This window comes from Gekko japonicus, unplaced genomic scaffold (assembly GCF_001447785.1).
Source record: "Gekko japonicus isolate JY-2015 unplaced genomic scaffold, Gekko_japonicus_V1.1 scaffold169, whole genome shotgun sequence".
Classification (NCBI taxonomy): domain Eukaryota; kingdom Metazoa; phylum Chordata; class Lepidosauria; order Squamata; family Gekkonidae; genus Gekko; species Gekko japonicus.
This window is the reverse complement of record NW_015161951.1, coordinates 202,682-222,065: the sequence shown is the minus strand read 5'-3', so window position 1 is coordinate 222,065 and position 19,384 is coordinate 202,682. Positions and strand designations below refer to the sequence as shown.

Sequence of the window (19,384 nt, the reverse complement as noted above, 5' to 3'; positions counted from 1 at the left end):
TCAGCAAGCTTGGAAAGGGTCAGTGACCTGGAGGGCTAAACAGTAGTGGAGCTGTCCATACAGTTGCAAGCATTAGAGGCAGGATCCGGTCTACAGGAGTGTTTTATCAGCAATTTCCAGGCAGTAGTGGAGAGATTTTGTATTATGCCTGGTAGCTCCACTCTTCCTGCCTCTTTATTGGGGGCCTACTTGGAGCAAAGCTCCTTCCCATTGGTCTGCTGCCGCATAAGTGCTGTATCTTGTGTTCTAGGCTTCAGATGAAACTGGTAGAGGTCCTGGTGGTATCTAGAGGTAGATGCAGGGAGACCATTTGCCTGCTTATACCAAGATGCCTACTGGTAGTTGGGCCTTCCTCCTGCACTTGCTCCTCTGAGCCATGGGAGAAAAGGCACAGACTGAAAATCACGTCTGGTGCTGCATGATATCACATCTGCCTGAAAAATCAGATGTGACGTGTGTCAGGCAATGCTCTGGTCGCCTCCAAAACCTGAGTACAGGTACAGTCCAGGTGTCTTTGGTTCCTGGGTCTGCTGGTTCATTGGGATCTGCTCTTAAATACTTTTCTGCCATGTAACACCTGGGGATCAAAATCCAAGATTCCCTTGACAGATGATAAGAAATGTAAAACACACACTTATTTTATTGTTTTCTGGCAGGTGCCTCAGTTCTCTTCTTATTTGTTAGTTAAATATGCTGCTTTTCTGTCCCCTAAAGTAGCCTCACATCAGTAAAGACAGTAAAGAGGCAAGATGCACAATGAAGACGGATGGACGGAAAAGTCAGAGGAAGAGAGATCAGTTTGAAATCCTCATCTGATCCTATGACTTTGATTTCTTTGTCTAGTGACAGAGGCTGGGGTGCCCTTTCTCCTGTCTTCAGTCCCTTGGAAGTGTGGAGCAAAGAGCCTTGGGAATGATTACTCCATTCTCTAGGATCTCCCTCTTAGCATGAATAGTGTCTTAAACCCAATATCCAGGATTAGTCTCAGAAGCCAATTGTACACATTTCCCTTTTTTATATCCTTATGCAGCCCTTTTCCTTGGCCCAATCAAGTCCACATGATCTATGTCAGGTGGCCATGTGGTTGGGACATCTGATTACCTGGCGAAGTTAAGAGGATGCACATGACCATAGGGCTGTATTGCATAGACAGAACTATACTGTGAAATAATTTCAGAATCAATTCTCAGATCTTTTTCATTTGCCTTCAGCTGTGGTGTCTGAAGTAATTTACCTGGGGGCATTTGGGAATCTCTTTCCTTTAGTTTTCCCTGACAGCTCCTTGCAGAGTAATTTTATATGTGCTGGAGACCTGTGTTTTCCGTGTGTTTTCCCCCTACTTACATCAGTCAGAATGTTATGAGTGCTCCATCTTCACCATTCTTCTGTGGGGTTTTTGGGTCTGTTTGCTTTTAAATTAGCTCCTTGAAGCCGAAACCATGCGGCACATCTTCACAAACAACTACCATCTGTGCAATGAAATTAGTGAGCGAGCAGTGCAGCACTTTGTACACTGCATTGAGACACATGGCCGCCACGTGGAGTATCTCCGGTTCCTGCAAACCATTGTGAAAGCAGATGGCAAATACGTCAAGAAGTGCCAAGATATGGTAATGACAGAGGTATGTTAAACCAAACATCCTACAGGCACTTTCCCCCTGGGATTATCACAATTCTTGATTAATTACGTAATGCAATCAATGGTTGTGGTGCTTTATGGGGGAAGAAAGACAAGGTCTTACCCCAAAGGACTTACTCTCCAAGCTGATCCAGCTCCTCCCATTGCTTTCCACTTATTTATTTCTCTATGTACACTCCTTATAGTCCACACTTTCCACTCTGTTATGTTCTGCTTAGCGAATTGGGTTCTCTTACCACCGAAAGGTGGCTCAGTGGTTAAGTTGCTAAAGTGTAGACCAGAAGGTCGGTGGTTCAGCAGTTCGAGACCCGAGTGCTGCATGATGGAGTGAGCTCCCGTCTCTGGTCCCAGCTTCTGTCAACCGAGCAGTTCGAAAGCAAGAAATTGCAAGTAGATAAATAGGTACCACTTCAGTGGGAAGGTAACAGCGTTCCATGCGCCTCGGTGTCTAGTCATGCCGGCCACGTGACCGTGGAAACATCTTCGGACAGCGCTGGCTCTTCGACTTGGAAACAGAGATGAGCACCGCACCCTAGAGTCGGATTCGACTGGCTTTTGAGCAAGGGAAACCTTTACCTTTAGCATATTGTGATGTTTTGCCATCTAGCAGTTTTCGAGGCTTGCTAGATGCACATCCCTTTAAGCAATGGTTATATCCTTGTGACACAGGGGTGATAGAGACTGCAATTATTAGAAGGCAGTTATAGGGCTGATCCTGTAAGAGGCACACAGGATCCCGGTGGGGCTTGCTCCTGAGGTCTTGGAACCAGTGCTTCTTACAGAGGAAGCTGAACTTGGGAGTTCAGCGAAGGAGGTCAAGGAGGAGCAGGAGAGAACACCTCTAGTCCAGATTTCCCGAGAAAGAACATACGAGTGTCATATCAGCAGGGAGGGTCATGTGCTGCTGTATCTTTCCTGCTATGGAAGTTCACACAAGTTCAGGTAAGCACCTTATTTCACTTTAAAATACCTTTAAAAAACTAACACGTTATGAAGGTAGGGAGCTGGAGTGCTTGGATGCTCAGTGACAATTTTGATATCGTGGGTATCTCAGAAACATGGTGGAATGGGGAAAATCTATGGGATACAGTTATCCCTGAGTTATCAGTTCTATAGGCAGGACAAGGAGGGGTGGGTTGGTGGAGGTATTACATTCTACATCAAAGAGGGCATAGAATCAAATAAGTTAGAAAATAACAGGGGAATGAACTCTCCCAAAAGAAGTGATATGGGTAGATATACCGGGCCCTGAGGGTTACTTAAAAGCAGGGGTCTTGTTGTAGAAAAAGAGCTGCCGGAGCTCATTAGCATAACTCATTAGCATAACTTATTTGCATATGCCACGCCCCCTGACATCACCGGAAGTGACAGAAGGCCACACCCCCTGACATCACCGGAAGTGTGTCAGAAGGCCCGGCTACTTACCCTCCTGCTTCATCCTCATTCCCAAACGGAATGAGGATCGAAGCAGAGGGCGGGGTAAAGAAGGGGGCGGGGCTTCACCACGTGACCGCCCCGCCCCCTAGAGGTTCTCTTCCGGAGCTCCGTACCTGAGAGCTCCCCCCTGACTAGAGCCCTGCTTAAAAGTGAAGTGGGGAAAGACAGCTTGAAATGTTTAAAGAAGTGACAGTTTTCCCTGTTGCCATTTCAGCTCGTGAATGGAGGTGAAGATGTGCTAGTGTTTTATAATGACAGAGCCTCCTTTCCAATCCTTCTCCAAATGATGTGCTCTGAGAGAGACCGAGTAGATGAGAATGGGGCTTTGGCTTACCACATCACCCTGGTGGAGTTGCTAGCAGCATGCACAGAAGGAAAGAATGTGTATACTGAGATCAAATGTAATTCCCTCCTGCCGCTTGATGACATTGTGAGAGTGGTTACTCATGAGGACTGCATACCTGAGGTAAGCTGGACTTTGCAGCACAGTGAGTGGTGAATCTGTGTAAACATACTTCCAGAGCCTCAGAAGAAACAGAGACAGCATGCAGAGTCACTTAGCTAAAAATAGCCTCAGATGTTCATATTGCATTAAGTTGCTGTCAGTGAAGAGGTAAAGTAGGCCATTTGTCCTTACTAAATGATTAACTGAAGCACTGTAGATTTTCTTCCTTGCTATTGCAGCACTGAAGTATGACATTTCCTGTCCCTGTTCCTACTTCACAAGCAACAGTGATGCCATATAAACTGAGGCCAGAATCCCATTAATTGTTCTTACAACAGGTACAACACAGGGATATGTAAATATTTCACAGTATGATTCAGTGCTGCTTGGGGTAGAAAATGTGTATGTTATCTCTCTATACATGCTCAAGACAACTCTCAGCTAGAACAGGAAAATAGAGCGAAGAAAATAGCAATAAAACCAAGAGCCAGTTTGGTGTAGTGGTTAAGTGCACGGACTCTAATCTGGGAGAACCGGGTTTGATTCCCCACTTCTCCACTTGCACCTGGCTGGATGACCTTGGGCAAGCCATAGTTCTGGCACAGCTGTTCTTGAAAAAGAGCAGTTTCTGTCAAGAGCTCTCTCAGCCCCACCTACCTCACAGGGTGTCTGTTGTGGGTAGGGGAAGGGAAAGGAGTTTGTAAGCCGCTCTGAGACACCTTTGGGTAGTGAAGGGCGGGGTATAAATCCAATCTCTTCTCTTCTTCTTCTAAATAATTAGTCATACCAATTAAAAACACAAGCAAGAAAACCCAGTCAATAAAAAACAGCCAGTATAACCAAGCCAGGGCATATGTGTGTGTGTGTGTGTGTGTGTGTTAAGTGCTGTCAAATTGCTTCCAATTTATGGCAACCCTATGAATTAACAACCTCAGTTCTTGCCAAGCCTCTTCTGCAAGGAAAAAAAGCATCCTGATAATGGTTTTAGTTTACCTGTTTTGCTTTGGTTTTGTATTTGACTTTTTAGGTCAAGATTGCATATGTGAATTTTGTCAATCATTGCTACGTGGACACTGAGGTGGAAATGAAGGAAATCTACACTAGTAACCACATCTGGAAATTATTTGAAAACTTCCTTGTTGATATGGCAAGGGTAGGCTTGCATATTCTGCTAATTATTGCAACAGCTATATTGGCGACTGTGATGTTCCTGCTATTTATATTTACTCATTGTTGTGGTACCTGTGCATTCATACATGAGTACTGTGCATGCGCAGGCTCCCTGTCACCCTTCCCCATACTGTTTCCTATTTTTCCCAGCATGATATAGAGGGGGCTGAGTTTCCTCCCCTCTGTTCTCTCTCTGCTGTCGCTGACAGAGGATTTGTTAGTCGAAGCTCCATTTCAACAGAACAATACTGTGATAAAATCTATTTCAACTTACTTTCTCTTTAGGTCTGAGTGCCTGGAAAATGGCACAAAAAGCACTTTTTAAGAAATGCGGGTCCTGTGAGTTGTAAATCCCCCTCAGAGACAACCCTGATAAATGCCTCCTATGCCTTGGCAAAGAGCACAAAGTCTCATGCTGCTCTGTCTGTCACCAGTTCACCCCAAACGTGAATTCCCTTTCCATTGGGTTGCTCAGCACTCTCATCCCAATCTGTCTCAGAAGGTGAGGTACAGGATTTGAAACCTCCAATGCCTTATCATCAATGCAACTCCCACATTTCACTGTTTGGATCCACTACCCCAATCAGATCTGATGGATTTATATTTGATGTTGTCCTGATCACCATTCCAAGGACAGTCTGACTACTATGACCAAGGCGGGGGTGCCTGTACTCCCCTAGGCCACTATCTCCTAGAGTTCAGAATTCACAAAGGGCCCACATGAAGAGCAAAGATCCTGTGATGATATAGCCTTTGTGTAGGACCCATCAGCCTTTGATGACAGAGAGCTCAAGAGAGCTCAAGTATGCCACCAAAACATCACCTGAAGACGTGTTACCATGACCGTCCATGTATTCGCTGAGCAGGGCTGTAGCTAGAGCCGGGCATATAGGCTGATGCCCCCACCTGATTTTCCAATGCCCCCCACCAAATCCTAGAGTCCACCCCAGGAGAGAGACGGCGGGCCAAGCAAGCAGGGCTGGGGTGTGGCTTTCAGAGCCAACCTTTCCCTGCTGCCGGTGGGGTCTCTGGTTGCTGGAGGGAGGGAGGCTGGGCTGACTCAACTTAACGGGGGACATGTCCTCCCTCTGGCCCCAGTGGGGTGGTCACAGCATAGCCTTCATTCCTGGCTGAGGCGAGCACCTCTTGCAGGGTGTGTTGACTTGAGCCCTGAGCCAGGCGACGGTGGCAGCAACAAGGGGGCTCCCAGCCCAGCCCCACTCCATGCAACAGGGACAACTGGAGGAGGAGGAGGAGGCAGGCTTGCAGCACTTAAAACATAAGCCTCTTAGTAGGGGTCCCTGTTCACCCATCTCTACCAGAATTCACAGCCATTATGGATGCTTCCTTGAGAGGCTGAGGCACCCACACTGGGCAAATATCAGTCAGTGGGACATGGGCCATTCAAGAAACGCTCAATCACCTCATTGTACTAGAGCTCAAAGCCATTTACTGCAGTCTGTTAGCCCTTTGTACCCATGTGTCAGGCAGAAAATCCAGATAGCCATGGACAGTCTCACAGCTATAAATAGTCAGTGTGGCACATCCTCTCTAACTCTCTGCCCCTTTTTCAGACTGATCATTCACAACAATGCCATGATCCAAGCCATTCACATAGCTGGGAACAACAATGACATAGTGAATTTCCTCAGCTGTACTGCTTTAGTGCCACATGAATCATAACTAAATTGGACCTTCCTATCCTTAGTTTTTCAGTATTGGATGGTACCAACAATAAACATGTTTCCTACCAATCTGAACAAGAAATGCAAATTCTTCTGTTCCCAGAGTTCACAAGATCCAAACTCCCTGGGAGAGGCCTTCAAGATCTGTATGCATTCCCCCTTTCCGCACTCATTCCATGGGTCCTCTACAAGACAAAGCAGGAACACACTACAGCTCTTGATAGCTATCTTTGGGTTGAGGCAAACTTTGTTCCCTACATTACTATGCATGGCCCACAGCAGGTACATCCTCCTTCTCCAGGGGTCTTTCCTACATCCGAACATTGGCAGCCTGCATTTAGCAGTGTGGCTCATTCAATAACCAACTGGCAATTCTCCAAACCCATAAAACAGGTACTACTTAATATCAGAAAACTGTCCACCTGGTGCTCTTGTTCCACCAAATGGAAACATTTATGCTCATGGGACAAGGAAACAGGACTTAGATCCGGCCACATGTCCCATCAAAAATATTGTTGAATACCTCCTCAGCCTAGTTCAAGGGAGATTATCATCCACCTCCATAAAGGTTCATTTAACTGCCCTAGAGTGTTTCCACACACGCATAGAAAGGAGATCCTTATTTGCACAAAGGGAATCCTAATTATAAGGTCAATGAATCAATTTCCCCTGGTCCAACCACCAGTCCCCCAATAGAGCCTGTCCCTTGTTCTCTTCAAACTAATGGGTAAACTGTTTGAACCCAAGACCACATGCTCCCTCCGTCTCTTAACCATGAAAATTGTAGCCATCACCAGCCAGAAGATTTAGTGAACCCCAGGTGTTAAGGCATGACCCGCTGTTCCTAAAAATCTTTGACAATAGTAGTCCTTTGAACTTCACTACAATTCCTTCCTAAGGTGACATCCAAATTCCATTTAAATCAAGACATCACCGTGCCAATATTATATCCACAGTAGCAGAATGAAAAAGAGTGAGCCCTGTACACTTTGGACATATGCTGAGCACTCTTCTTCTATATAGAAGGAGAAAACCATTCAGAAAGGACAGCATCATTTTTATATCCTTCATAGACCATAACCTGGGGCAGGAAACAGTCATCAGAATCCCTTTCCAGATGGATCGTACCTTGTATTGATCTGTGTTACAAGCGGGTACGTGTAGACTGCTGCAGCTGCACACCCACTCTACCTGAGCCCCATCCGCTTCAGCTGCTTTTCACCATGAGAGATGTGGCAGTGTGAACAGCAGTCCTGCAATCTCAGTTCAACCGAGAGCTCACAGCCGCCTTGGAAAGACTGGTAAATCAGCTCACTAATCTCCCACGTGCACAGGTACCGCAACAATAAAAGCAGAGTTGCACTTACCTGTAACCATTGTTCATTGAGTGGTCACCTGTGCAGTCATATAACTCTCTCTCCTGTCCTGCTGTGAGCTCTTCACATAACCTGAAAAACTTACCACACTCCAGTAGTGGTAGAAAAGAACTGAAGGAAGGGCATTCTGCCCCTTCTATATCATGCTGGAAAACGTGGGAAACAGTGTGGGGGAGGAGGACGATGGAGTGCCTCTAGGCATTTTGAGCTTCAAAAATCCTCTTTGTGGAAAGCTTGTGTATGGACAGTACCCATGTGTGATTCTACAGGTGACCACTCGATGAACAACAGTTACAGATAAGTGCAACCCTGTTTTACTTAGATTTATATGAGCAAAAGTGCTCTTTCATGTTCTGGTTTGCCTCTTAGCCCTCTACACAGCCGAGTCTTCAGCTATTGTATTCCCTTGGTGATCCTTCCTTCCTGCACTATTTTTAATTGTTGTTTATATCTGTGTATGATTTACTATGTTTTTAATTGTTGAATGATGTGATTTTGGTTTTAATGGATGTTTTTATTTTGTATGTTTTTAATACGTTAGCTGCCTTGGTGGCCCTGATGAGGGCAGAAAGGGAGGCTATACATTTTGTAAGTAAGCGAGTCTTCCAGGTTATTGAGCTTGTTTGTTCAAATCAGGGATGTGTATTTTAGGCTGCATCATGGCTCATGTGATGTAAATGTATCACTTTTGCCTTGCTCTTTAAGAAAGCAGTAAGAATCAGGAATTGAGGTTTGTTTCTACTTTCTCCCAGACAACTGGGACCCAAGGCAGGTAACAACTAAATACTTCAAAGAACAATAAAAACAGCACAGTCAGCCAGGAAAAACTATAATTTATATTGCCCATTCATCAGATCACTGCCAAAGAAATTCAGACAGCCAATGGAAAACAGGACTGCCCTTACCTATAATTGTTGTTTCAGTGGTTTTCTATGCAGGCACACATGGGAATGCACAGGTGCAGGCCAGCCGCAGAGAAGAAGCCCCTAAAGCTTTCTAGCAGACTAGGAGCCCCCTTCCTCCCTCTGGTGCTTTCCCACAAAAACCATCACATGGCCAGGAGGAGGGGTACTCTTCCCTCAGTTCTCCTCATAATGTCACCAGAGACCCCAAGAAACTAAGGCTCCAGAGAGTTCAGAGCAGGGCAGGAGGAAGGGATGTATGCCTGCACAGAAGACCTCTCATTGAGTTACTGGGAAGTGCAACCCTGTTTTCATTGTCGGGCTTCTATGTAGTCCCGCATTGGGAGAATAGTAAGCTTATTCAGTGAAGGAGGTGGGTGCGAAGCTCTCAAAGGAAGAGACCATGGAGGACCACCTTCCCAATAGTTGTTTAGCATCCTGTATTGACATTCACCCCAAACGGCTTTATAATGGAGGAGGGAGTTCTCTACAAGTGTCCCAACCAAAATACATGCAGGAATGTGGCAAAAAAGTGCTGTTGGTGAGAGCTGTGACATACAAAGTGGCAATGAACATTCTCCTAGCACCCAAGATAGAGTGTGATAGCCTCTGCCAACCCACAAGGATAGGTTGTGTGAGGGTGCTGAGTCCTTCTTGAAGCCTGAGAAACCAGTACAATGTTGTTTGCTCCCTATCAGACCAAAACCCAAGAAAGTCACTCTCATTTGAGGAGAGGAGGACATCTTGATGTTTGGGTGCTCCTATTCTCACTACCCCTTGAGGCAGGAAATTAGGTTGTGTTCTTCCCATCCCTAAGGAGAGGAGTACCTCTTTCTTCAGTTCTTTCCCTGCCTCCTTTGCAAGTGCAGAGCTCAGAGGAACTCCGATTGCCTTTTAGCCTTTTTTCTGCTGCAGAGCCAGTTTGGTGTAGTGGTTAAGTGTGCGGACTCTAATCTGGGAGAACCGGGTTTGATTCCCCACTCCTCCACTTGCACCTGCTGATGTGACCTTGGGTCAGTCACAAGCTCTGGCACAGCTGTCCTTGAAAAAGAGCAGTTTCTGTCAGAGTTCTCTCAGTCCCACCCACCTCACAGGGTGTCTGTTGTGGGGAGGGGAAGGGAGAGGAGTTTGTAAGCCGCTCTGAGACTCCAAGTGAAGGGCGGGGTATAAATCCAATCTCTTCTTCTTCTTCTTTGGAGATCATTTATTTCCCTTATGTGCCTTACTTTGTGTTTTTCCTCTCAGTTGTCTTTGTTCATCCTTCCCACATTCACCTCTGCTCTGCTTGAGTGACGTCTCCATGACTAGATGATTTTATAAGCCTGGCATGGATTGCCAAAAAATCCTCCTGCCCTACTAAAGTGGCACCCCCCAAAAAGCTTACCCTCCATTTTCCCAGACTTCATCTCCAAGGTCTTCCTACCTGGGGGAGGAGATTTATAGCCCTCATTCTGAGCATCTGGAGTCTGATAGGGAGGAAGGGGAACTATCAGATGGAGACCCTCCTCATGTGACTGTTTTCACATGATGAGTTGCCGCTATTACTCTACAAGACCCTACAGATTCTGCACCTTTCCATTCCCAAGAATGATCCAGAGCCTGATGAGGATGGGTCCACAATGGTGTTCGGTATGCCCCAAACCTTGGGTTCTACCTTTCCTTTTCCTTGATTTTTCACTAAAGGGGTCAAGGAAGAACAGACTGAATCTTCACATCAGTGCTTCTACATTGGGCATGCCAAAAACTTTCCACCACAGGTCTCTCAACTCCTCAAAATTCTGATGGTAGATGCCCCAGCGTCCAGTTTGGTCTCAGGTGTGTCCTTACCTAAAGAAGGGGAAAGCTTCTTAAAGGATTTCGCAGATTTTTAAAAAGAGAGCCGGCCTTACTCAGAACTCAAGGAGTGATGGCCTATGCCACTAGAGCTTCAGCTGCTACTTCCCTCATGGCTACAACCTCTGTTGTGTGGCTCGCAACTCCTGAGGGAAACTCCTGATTTATCTTGGAAGGAATCTGTCATCCTTTCATCTCTTTTGTATAGTTCTTTAGTGTATTGTTCCCATCTTTCCTTTATCTTTTGTCCTCTTCAGTTAATGTGTTTCCTTTAGAAAGCTTTGGAAATCTTTTCTGTGGCTGGCCTGTGCACATGCAGTCCTAATGCAGGACTGCAGAGAAGCCGCAATAACAAACCTTAAAAAGTCTCTAATGTCAAGAATCAGAAAGGCCTTCTTGAAAGCTTTAGTTTTAGTTGCATCAGAATTGAAGCCCTCCTAATTTTTTCTGCAAGGCAGTCCAGAGGGCCAAAGTGGTTACTGAAAAAGCCAATAAAAGGCAGCAGCAGAGCACACCCTCCCTCTGTGTGTGTGTGAGTGAAACAACACCCTCCCTCTCTCTGTGTGTGTGTGAAACAACACCCTCCCTCTGTGTGTGTGTGAAACAATCAATGTGGTTTCTTCGCTGAACCAAGTTGCCACAAGGCTCATACTGAGTGAGGTGGACCTACAAGAATGATGGCTCCATGCCACGAAGGGCTTTACAACCTTATAACATTCTCCCACCTACTTAGAGAGGGAACTTTTCAGCTGCTCTTGGGCTGGATCTGAGTCCCTCTTCACTGTTCCTTGTCCTTAGTGAGTCAGGAAGATTTGTGAAGTCTCTTGTCTGAACTCTTTTCAGGCTGGCCTGTGCCTTTTGCATCTTGACAGCTGCCTCCTATGTTTACCTGGAAATCCTGCTAATACACTTCTTTCCAAGGAAGAATGTTTAGGGTGGCAGAGTGTACAGGCAATTTTTGTTAAGGCCTAAGTGCCTAATTTTGAAGTGTAACACTCCTGCAGTACCAAAACACATACTAAATTGAATGCTGGGCAGAGTAATAATGAATACTAAGGAGAGGGCAGCATCGGTGTTCTTAGGAACCCCGCTAGTCTTGAGCAATCCAAGGAACTCTAGGACCAGGGACTCTAGGATCTGGACTGGAAACCTCCCAGTCTGAGCTAGAACCTGGCCTGCTGAGGTACTGTGAACTAAGTCCCCCCAGAGCTTTCTTTAGGCACAGATGGAGTCACAGTAGTGTGCAATCTTGACCCCTTTGATGGCAAGCAGTGGCCAGACAGTATTCACTCCTGGTCTAGGTTCTGTTCTAATCTATTCTGAGAGGATATGCAAATATGAATGGTTTGAATTGTGTATTTGTGTTCCATTACCGTGGGCGTTGTTTAGCAGTGTAACTGAATTGCCCCTGCAATTTCCTCACCTTCTCCGTGTGACCCCTCTACCCACTCTAGGTCTGTAACACAACCACAGACAGAAAGCACGCGGACACATCTTTGGAGAAATATGTCTCTGAGCCCGTCATGAACATTGTGAGTGGCTTTTTCAGTTCTCCGTTTTCAGACAACACCACAAGCCTCCAGGTAAGGACAAATGTCTGTCCAAATCAAGATGCCATTTTATACTTTTGACACACACACACACACACACCCCTTAGGAATGCCTGAATTCCGGTTTCTACCCTAAACCAATAGATATGGAAAAGATTTGGTTTCTTATGGGAGAAAAATTGATAAAGAACATATATAAGAAATTGTTGGATGGGAAGATGCAAGAGGAAATGATGAGGGCTGGTATGGAAGCGTGGAATAAGGATTTAGGGTATGACATAGAACCTGATAGGTGGCTGAAAATTTAGGAGATAAACATGAAGACCACTAGAGCAATTCCCTTTAAGGAAAATACTTATAAAGTTATACATAGATGGTATTTATACCCCTCGAAACTAGCGAAATTTTCCGAAGCATCGACTAATATATGTTGGAAATGTAGACAGAATGTTGGTACTTACTTCCACATGTGGTGGACATGCTGCAAAGCTAAAGAATATTGGGGGAATATTGGAGGGATGTTAAAGGAAATTATGGAGGAATCAATACCAATGAAACCGAAATTATATTTATTGAACATTATCCCCGAAATGTATAGAAAAGAACAGAAAAATTTGTTGTTGCATTGTATAATAGCAGCAAGGATAAGCTATGCTAAGTATTGGAAAACAGATAAGATTCCAGATAAGCTAGAAGTAATACAAAAATTGTTTGAGGTCGCCGAAATGGATAAACTATCTTGTACATTAAAAGGGAAAGATGAAGATACTTTTGAGAAAAATTGGGGGAATCTATATAAATGGAAAGTTAAAAGGAACGGTCAGGAAGAGATTTGATTGACGAATACTGGAAGTTAAAAAGGCTGTATGCTCGTCTATGTAGAATGGTATAATTAGCACATGTTGTTGGGTGTGGGTGATGGAAAATCAATAAAAATATTATTATTTTTTTTAAAAGGAATGCCTGAATTCCCAGTAATGTTTCTTTTACTTCTTTCAGTCAGAAGATAAATCTCTTTTAAAAGAAAAAAAGGGGAAAGGCAGAGGTGAAAAATCTTAATGGGTAAATATTAGGGGATCTCTTATTCATACCCATGCCCATGTTGGTCTGCAGTAGAACAGCTAGAGTCCAGTAGCACCTTCGAGACCAACCAGATTTTGGGGGGCATGAGCTTCTGAGCTCTCTTCTGGTATCAGACAAAGGTTGCTTTCTTGGTTTCTAAGGTGCTACTGGTTTCAGATCTAGCTGTGGTATGAATACATTGAATGCCCATTCAGAATTTTATTGGATCAGATTTTCAAATACTTGATTCTGGATTCCAAAGCTACAGTCTGCAGAATATTTTGGTGACAGCACTTCAGATTGAGACTGGAATATTTTAAAAATTGCACTAAATCGTACTTGCACGTATACAATGTTCCCCAGAGGGAGGCTGGAAATAGGTGGTCAGTTATTCCTCCTGGCAAGCCTAGCCTGGTGCCTCTGATGTTCTTGCCAAGGGGGCATGACAGGATATGTGACCTGTTCCAGATGATTGACCTGCCTTGCCTGTTGCTTCCTCTTTGAGTCCTTCCAGGCCCTTTAGCTGCCAGAACTGAGCAAGAGAGTGGCAGAATATTGGATGTGTTATACTGGCGTGGGTTCTGAGAGAGTTGATGTGCCAGGATGGCTCCCACATGCCATTTTCTCCCTCCCTTAGATCAGCAAAGTGCAAAAACAGGTGATGGGCAGTGTTCCCTCTAAGCTGAGTTACTGTGAGCTAGCTCACAGTTTTTTAGCCTCCGGCTCACAGATTTTTTTCTTAGCTCAGGAAGGATGGCTCCAGAGCAAACTAATTCATGCAGTAGCCAAATTGCTCGCTCACAACTTTAAAATGCCAGTAGCTCACAAAGCAGAATTTTTGCTCCCAAGACTCCACAGCTTAGAGGGAACATTGGTGATGGGTCCTGGATATTTTCCCCTCTGATCTGCTCAGCACCAGAAGTAAGGAGGTACCTGCTAACAGTGATGATAGGCATTCATTCCAAAAGGCCTGCTTGCCTGACTCTTCTGACCTCCAGTGCAGAAACCTACAAGATACTATGAATATGGATTTAATGGGACTTGCACAAAGGTGTCAGTGCCATTACTGTGAGAGATCCCTCTGAGGGGCTATTCTCCTGGAGCCTCTCATAAAATAAGCATAGGGTGGGGATCAGGAATGTGAAAATGCTGGAGAGTTGTGGGCATTTGATGTAGCCAAAGAATTCAAAGACCAATCCCTGTCTTTAGTGAAAATGCTAAGTGTGAATGACACCAAATTCTGGGTCTAGATAGTTCAGGATTCATTGGCCCTTATGGGTCAGATCCTTGGAAGTTGTTTTATTCTCGCTGATTTGGGCCTGTAGAAGAAGACCAGTCAGTCTCATTTTGTGTAAACTAACCAAAGAGACATTATTGCTGAATCTGATTTTATTTCAGAGATGTAGTAAAAATGTGGAATAAATTAATGATAATTCATTTATTTTTGTGGTTGTACCAGCACATAAGGCAAGTATTACTTGTCTTTGAAATGTTTTAGATTACCCAACTTAACTTCTTTGTTTTGTTTTGCTGACAGACTCATCAGCCTGTGTTTATTCAGTTGTTGCAGTCGGCATTTAGAATTTACAACTGTACTTGGCCAAACCCAACACAGAAATCTTCGGTGGAGTCTTGTATCAAAACTTTGGCTGAAGTTGGTAGGTGCACATTAGATTTCAATTATGGCTTCCAGTATTTTAAACCAAAGTACGCCTTGATTTTACAGTGGGATTTTCATGACTATGGTCTCCAGGGAAATCAGAGGAGCAAATTCATCAGGAAACTTCTGTGCAGTCTCCACTGAACAAAAGGCAAGTTGTGTTAGAAGGCAGCAGTTCCACCAGGAGATATCCCTGGAGGATTGTCCCACAGCTCATGAATGTATACTGTATTGTGCCTTTCCAGACACTGTGTGGTGGGTGCTACAAGCATGGACGGCTTCAAAAGGGAATTAGATAAGCAAATGGAGCAGAGGTCCATCAGTGGCTATTAGCCACAAGGTATAGCTAGGGGCTCTGGGGCAAGTGATGCTCTGTCTTCTTGGTGCTTGGGGGGGGGTCAACAGTGGGCGGGCTTCTAATGTCCTGGCCCCACTGCTGGACCTCCTGATAGCACTGGTATTTCTGGCCACTGTGTGACACAGAGTGTTGGACTGGATGGGCCTTTGGCCTGATCCAACATTGGCGTCTCTTATGTTCTTATGTTCTTATGTGTATGCAGCAGTGGCCAGAGTGTGGGGTATTCAGTAACAATCTTCCTTCTTCTCCAGTTGGCCAGAGGAGCAGTGCCCTGAGTGTTCTCTCACCCCTGGCATGCAGTGTCTGCCCCAGGTATAAGATGGGCAGCTTCCAAGGCTTGAGTTCCAGCACTCCACCCCCTGCACAAGATAGCTTCTGTCCCTGTAGCATTCCATGGGGGGCTGCTGTAGCTATTGAGGAATGGCATGTGTGTGTGCGTGTGTGTGTGTAAGTGGCTTTTACCTTCCCCGCTCTTCTTTTCCCCAGCCCCCCGCTCCTCCACACAGGAAACGAGTTGCAGCCCACTCTATGTATTTTGTTAGGCAGTAAGTCCTAGTGTGCGCAAAGGCACATAATGCCAAGGGAGTGTGCATAGTAGTATCAACGTAGGCTACAATCCTGTGCCCTTGGGAAGCAAATACTATTGTACTCAGTGGGACTTACTTCCAAGTATAAGGTGCAAACGCTCATGGTATTAGCTAAGGGCTGTGGAAGAGCAACCCAGTTCCTGCCCTCTTGGCCCATATCGGTGTCTCTCCTCACAGGGATCCCTTTCTTTTCCTTATTTTGGCAGTAGCCCTCTGAGTCTTCATCATATGAAGGCAATGTTTGAAGTTGGAGCCTCTGGGTCAAGGAGCACAGAAGGGTGGGATGTCCCTGAAGGAACTAGGGACACAAGGGGGGGGGGCTTAACCCTGAAACCTGGGATCCAGAACCTAAAAAGGTAAGTCAAACAGAAGAGAGGGCCAACAATAAAAACTTGATGTATATAGTATAAAAAGATACAAGTATTTATTAACAAAGAATTAAAAAACATATAAGGGCCCAATCACACCTCATGTAAAAATACCAAAATCTAACACACAAGGGCCAATGGACTTGACCTGACGCGTTTTGGCTCTTTGCTTAAGGGACAATTTTACTGAGGATGCTTTGGCACTTTCTGGACCAGGAGTTATTATCAGTGAAACACCATTTAGCATGTGATTGCATCTTTGGAGGCCTCATTTATACTTTTATTGTGTGCCTAGCGGTTTCACTTTGGAACAATTCTTTTCTGGTCCATCTTGTATCTATGTTGCATAATTGTATGATTGTATTGTATTATTATATAAACCAATATGGCTCCTCATTGTGTTTGACCTCTGAAGAAGGGCTATACAGGCCAAAACACGTCAGGTCAAGTCCATTGGCCCTTGTGTGTTAGATTTTGGTATTTTTACATGAGGTGTGATTGGGCCCTTATATGTTTTTTAATTCTTTGTTAATAAATACATGTATCTTTTTATACTATATACATCAAGTTTTTATTGTTGGCCCTCTATTCTGTTTGACTTAGCTTTTTAGGTTCTAGATGCCCCTGATGGCACCTGGATTTCACATGCTCGTTGTAATTTATCAGTCAGATCAGTGTCTGGCAGCCTGTGGTAATAACATCTCAGTTGTTAGCATTGCATCTCAAATTGCCTAACACAAATAGCCTGCCATCCCTGTTGGAGGCTGTATCTGGCTTCCCACACAAAGCCAGTGCACTCTATGCCTGTAAGCCGCGGCGGGAGCGCCCTGAAGGTGTAAGCCTCTCGAATGAATAGAGCCACCTTAGACTGATAGTCCTGGGTGATTTCAATGTCCGTGCCAATGATGCGGCTTCCACACAGGCAATGGAACTGGTGCTGTCCATGGCGGTGCTAGGACCAGGGGTCGTTTCATAGAAAAAGAGCTAGGGGAACTCATTAGCATAACTCATTAGCATATGCCACACCCCCTGACATCACTGGAAGTGTGTCATAAGGCCACACCCCCTGACATCACTGGAAGTGTGTCATAAGGCCAAACCCCCCGCCCCCAGCGGTCCGGGCCGCCGGCCGTGCAGTTCCACTGCTGAGCCCCATGAGGGGCCTGGCGGTGGACCTGCAAGGCCGGCGGGAGTGCAAGGAAGCCCCGCGAAGGCCCTCCCTGGCCCCAGGCAGGCAGGGGTGGGGAGAGGCAGGGAGGAAGCAACTTACCCTCCCTCTTCTCCTGCCTCCTCCTGGCTGAATGAGGGCCAGAAGCGGGGCGGCCGGAAGCAGGGGGTGGGGCTTCGTCATGTGCCCCGCCCCCCGTACCTCACCAGGGGGAACTGCGATCCCCCGCGATCCCCCCCGAAATGACCTCTGGCTAGGACTCTCCCAATATGTTGCGGCTCCCTGTCATCAAGTGGGGCACACACTCGATTTGATCTTCACGACAGGGATTATGGTGGACTGAATTACTGCTATGGCATGGTTGGACCACTGTGCCCTGAAGGCCCACGTGAATGTGGCACCCTGACCCTGTATGGGCAGTGAGCGCATTTTAGCTCGCCCGTGGAGCCAAATGGACCCTGTGTGGCTCCAGATGGCCCTGCAGGATCCGATTCCCCCTGGTGGCTCGTTAGATGAGCTTGTTGAGGACTGGCATAGTTGACTCTCAGCAGCCATTGACAAGATCACTCCCCGACGTCCTCTGTGCCCCCATTCTAGGCTCACTCCATGGTTTCCACAGGAGCTGCGGCTGATGAAGTGAGGGCTCAGATGGCTAGAGAGACAGTGGTGGCATGCTCATGATGAAGCTACAAGAGAATCCTATAGGACGTTTATGAATGCATCATGATATAGACTGTACTAACACTTTATATTATGTTATGTTTATAACTGTATTGTTATGATTTTATTCAAATTCTGCTTTAGCTGTTTTATATACTTCATGTAAGCCGCCCTGAGCCTGCTCTGGCAGGGAGAGCAGGATATAAATTTAAATAAATAAATAATGCTGATTGAAATCATACCAAGTTTTGCTAGTTTTGAGCCCAACTGCTGTCACGTGTGTGATTGGAGTATTTGCTGCTAGGTTTGTCTCATACGTTAGGTTAAGCAATATGGTGTTGGTCCATCTAGTAGGCTTTCAAAAATGGTTTGTACTTGGACACATGGGTTTTGACACAATGATCTTGCTTTCAAAATGGAGCTTGGAGTGGCCCCTAGGCTTCACTGTAATGTGTTGAGGTTTCTAGTCCTTTGTAGAATCAGTAGTATCATTGATATATATGGTTGGTAGAGGGCTCCAAGTGTGTCCAGTGAAGTCTAGCACCATTTGAGGAATAGTGGACATGTTAAATTCACGGACTGATTCCAGAAACTCTCTAGCAGTATCACCAAATTCAGCATCAGTTCTGGTTCACTTGGAATCTAATGGTGTCTCTAATTAAAACTCGGTGCTCTGACTTGACTTTACAGGTTCTTTGCATACTTTTGAAAGTCTATCAAACTTGAACAGAAATGCAACAAGTTTCTTAATAACTGAGCATTGTATTTGAAAGGGGATCAACACATTCTGAAAATGAGGCCACTGCTAACACCTCAAACAAAAATAAATATCTTGGCATTTGTGTGCCAATATTTCAAAATGGGAATGCATGTTTTATGTTGCTTCTAAGTGGTGAAATGTGGAACAAATGAAAAATAAACTTTTTACAGGCAACACAGAAATAAGCAGCTAAAGGATTTGTTTTAAAGGATAAAACTTCAGCTGCGATCTGTGACAATTGATACAGGTCTTAATTATAAATAGAAGTATACCTTTAAGAACTTGTTCAAAAGAAAGAAACATTTCCCCTTACCCTTTTGGTGATAGTTTTAATTAGCTGCAAGTCTTCAGAAAATTATACTAATTGATGGCTATTCAACAACTGATGGCAGAAAGTTACCTACTTCAAATAATATCTGAAGCAGCTGAAGGAGTGTGCACATATTAGCAGATCATGCTTTGTGATTGATTTACCCACGCAGGTGTACTGGACTTCTGCATAAAGTAAAGGTAAAGGTTCCCTTGCTCGAAAGCCAGTCGAATCCGACTTTAGGGTTGCGGTGCTCATCTCCGTTTCAAAGCCGAAGAGCCAGCGCTGTCCGAAGACGTTTCCGTGGTCATGTGGCCGGCATGACTAAACACTAAGGTGCACAGAACGCTGTTACCTTCCCACTGAAGTGGTACCTATTTATCTACTTGCAATGTCTTGCTTTCGACTTCTGCA

The 19,384-nt window shown here is 45.2% G+C and overlaps 1 protein-coding gene across 1 annotated transcript in view; it reads left to right on the top strand.

The window, feature by feature from the left end:
* ITPR2 (inositol 1,4,5-trisphosphate receptor, type 2) overlaps positions 1-19,384 on the top strand; it is a 326,434-nt gene that overhangs the window by 168,293 nt on the left and 138,757 nt on the right. The window contains exons 30-34 of the mRNA XM_015429433.1: positions 1,422-1,622; positions 3,291-3,542; positions 4,549-4,674; positions 11,942-12,070; positions 14,637-14,757. Coding sequence (XP_015284919.1) covers positions 1,422-1,622; positions 3,291-3,542; positions 4,549-4,674; positions 11,942-12,070; positions 14,637-14,757 — 829 coding nt within the window. The remainder of the gene's footprint in view (positions 1-1,421; positions 1,623-3,290; positions 3,543-4,548; positions 4,675-11,941; positions 12,071-14,636; positions 14,758-19,384) is intronic.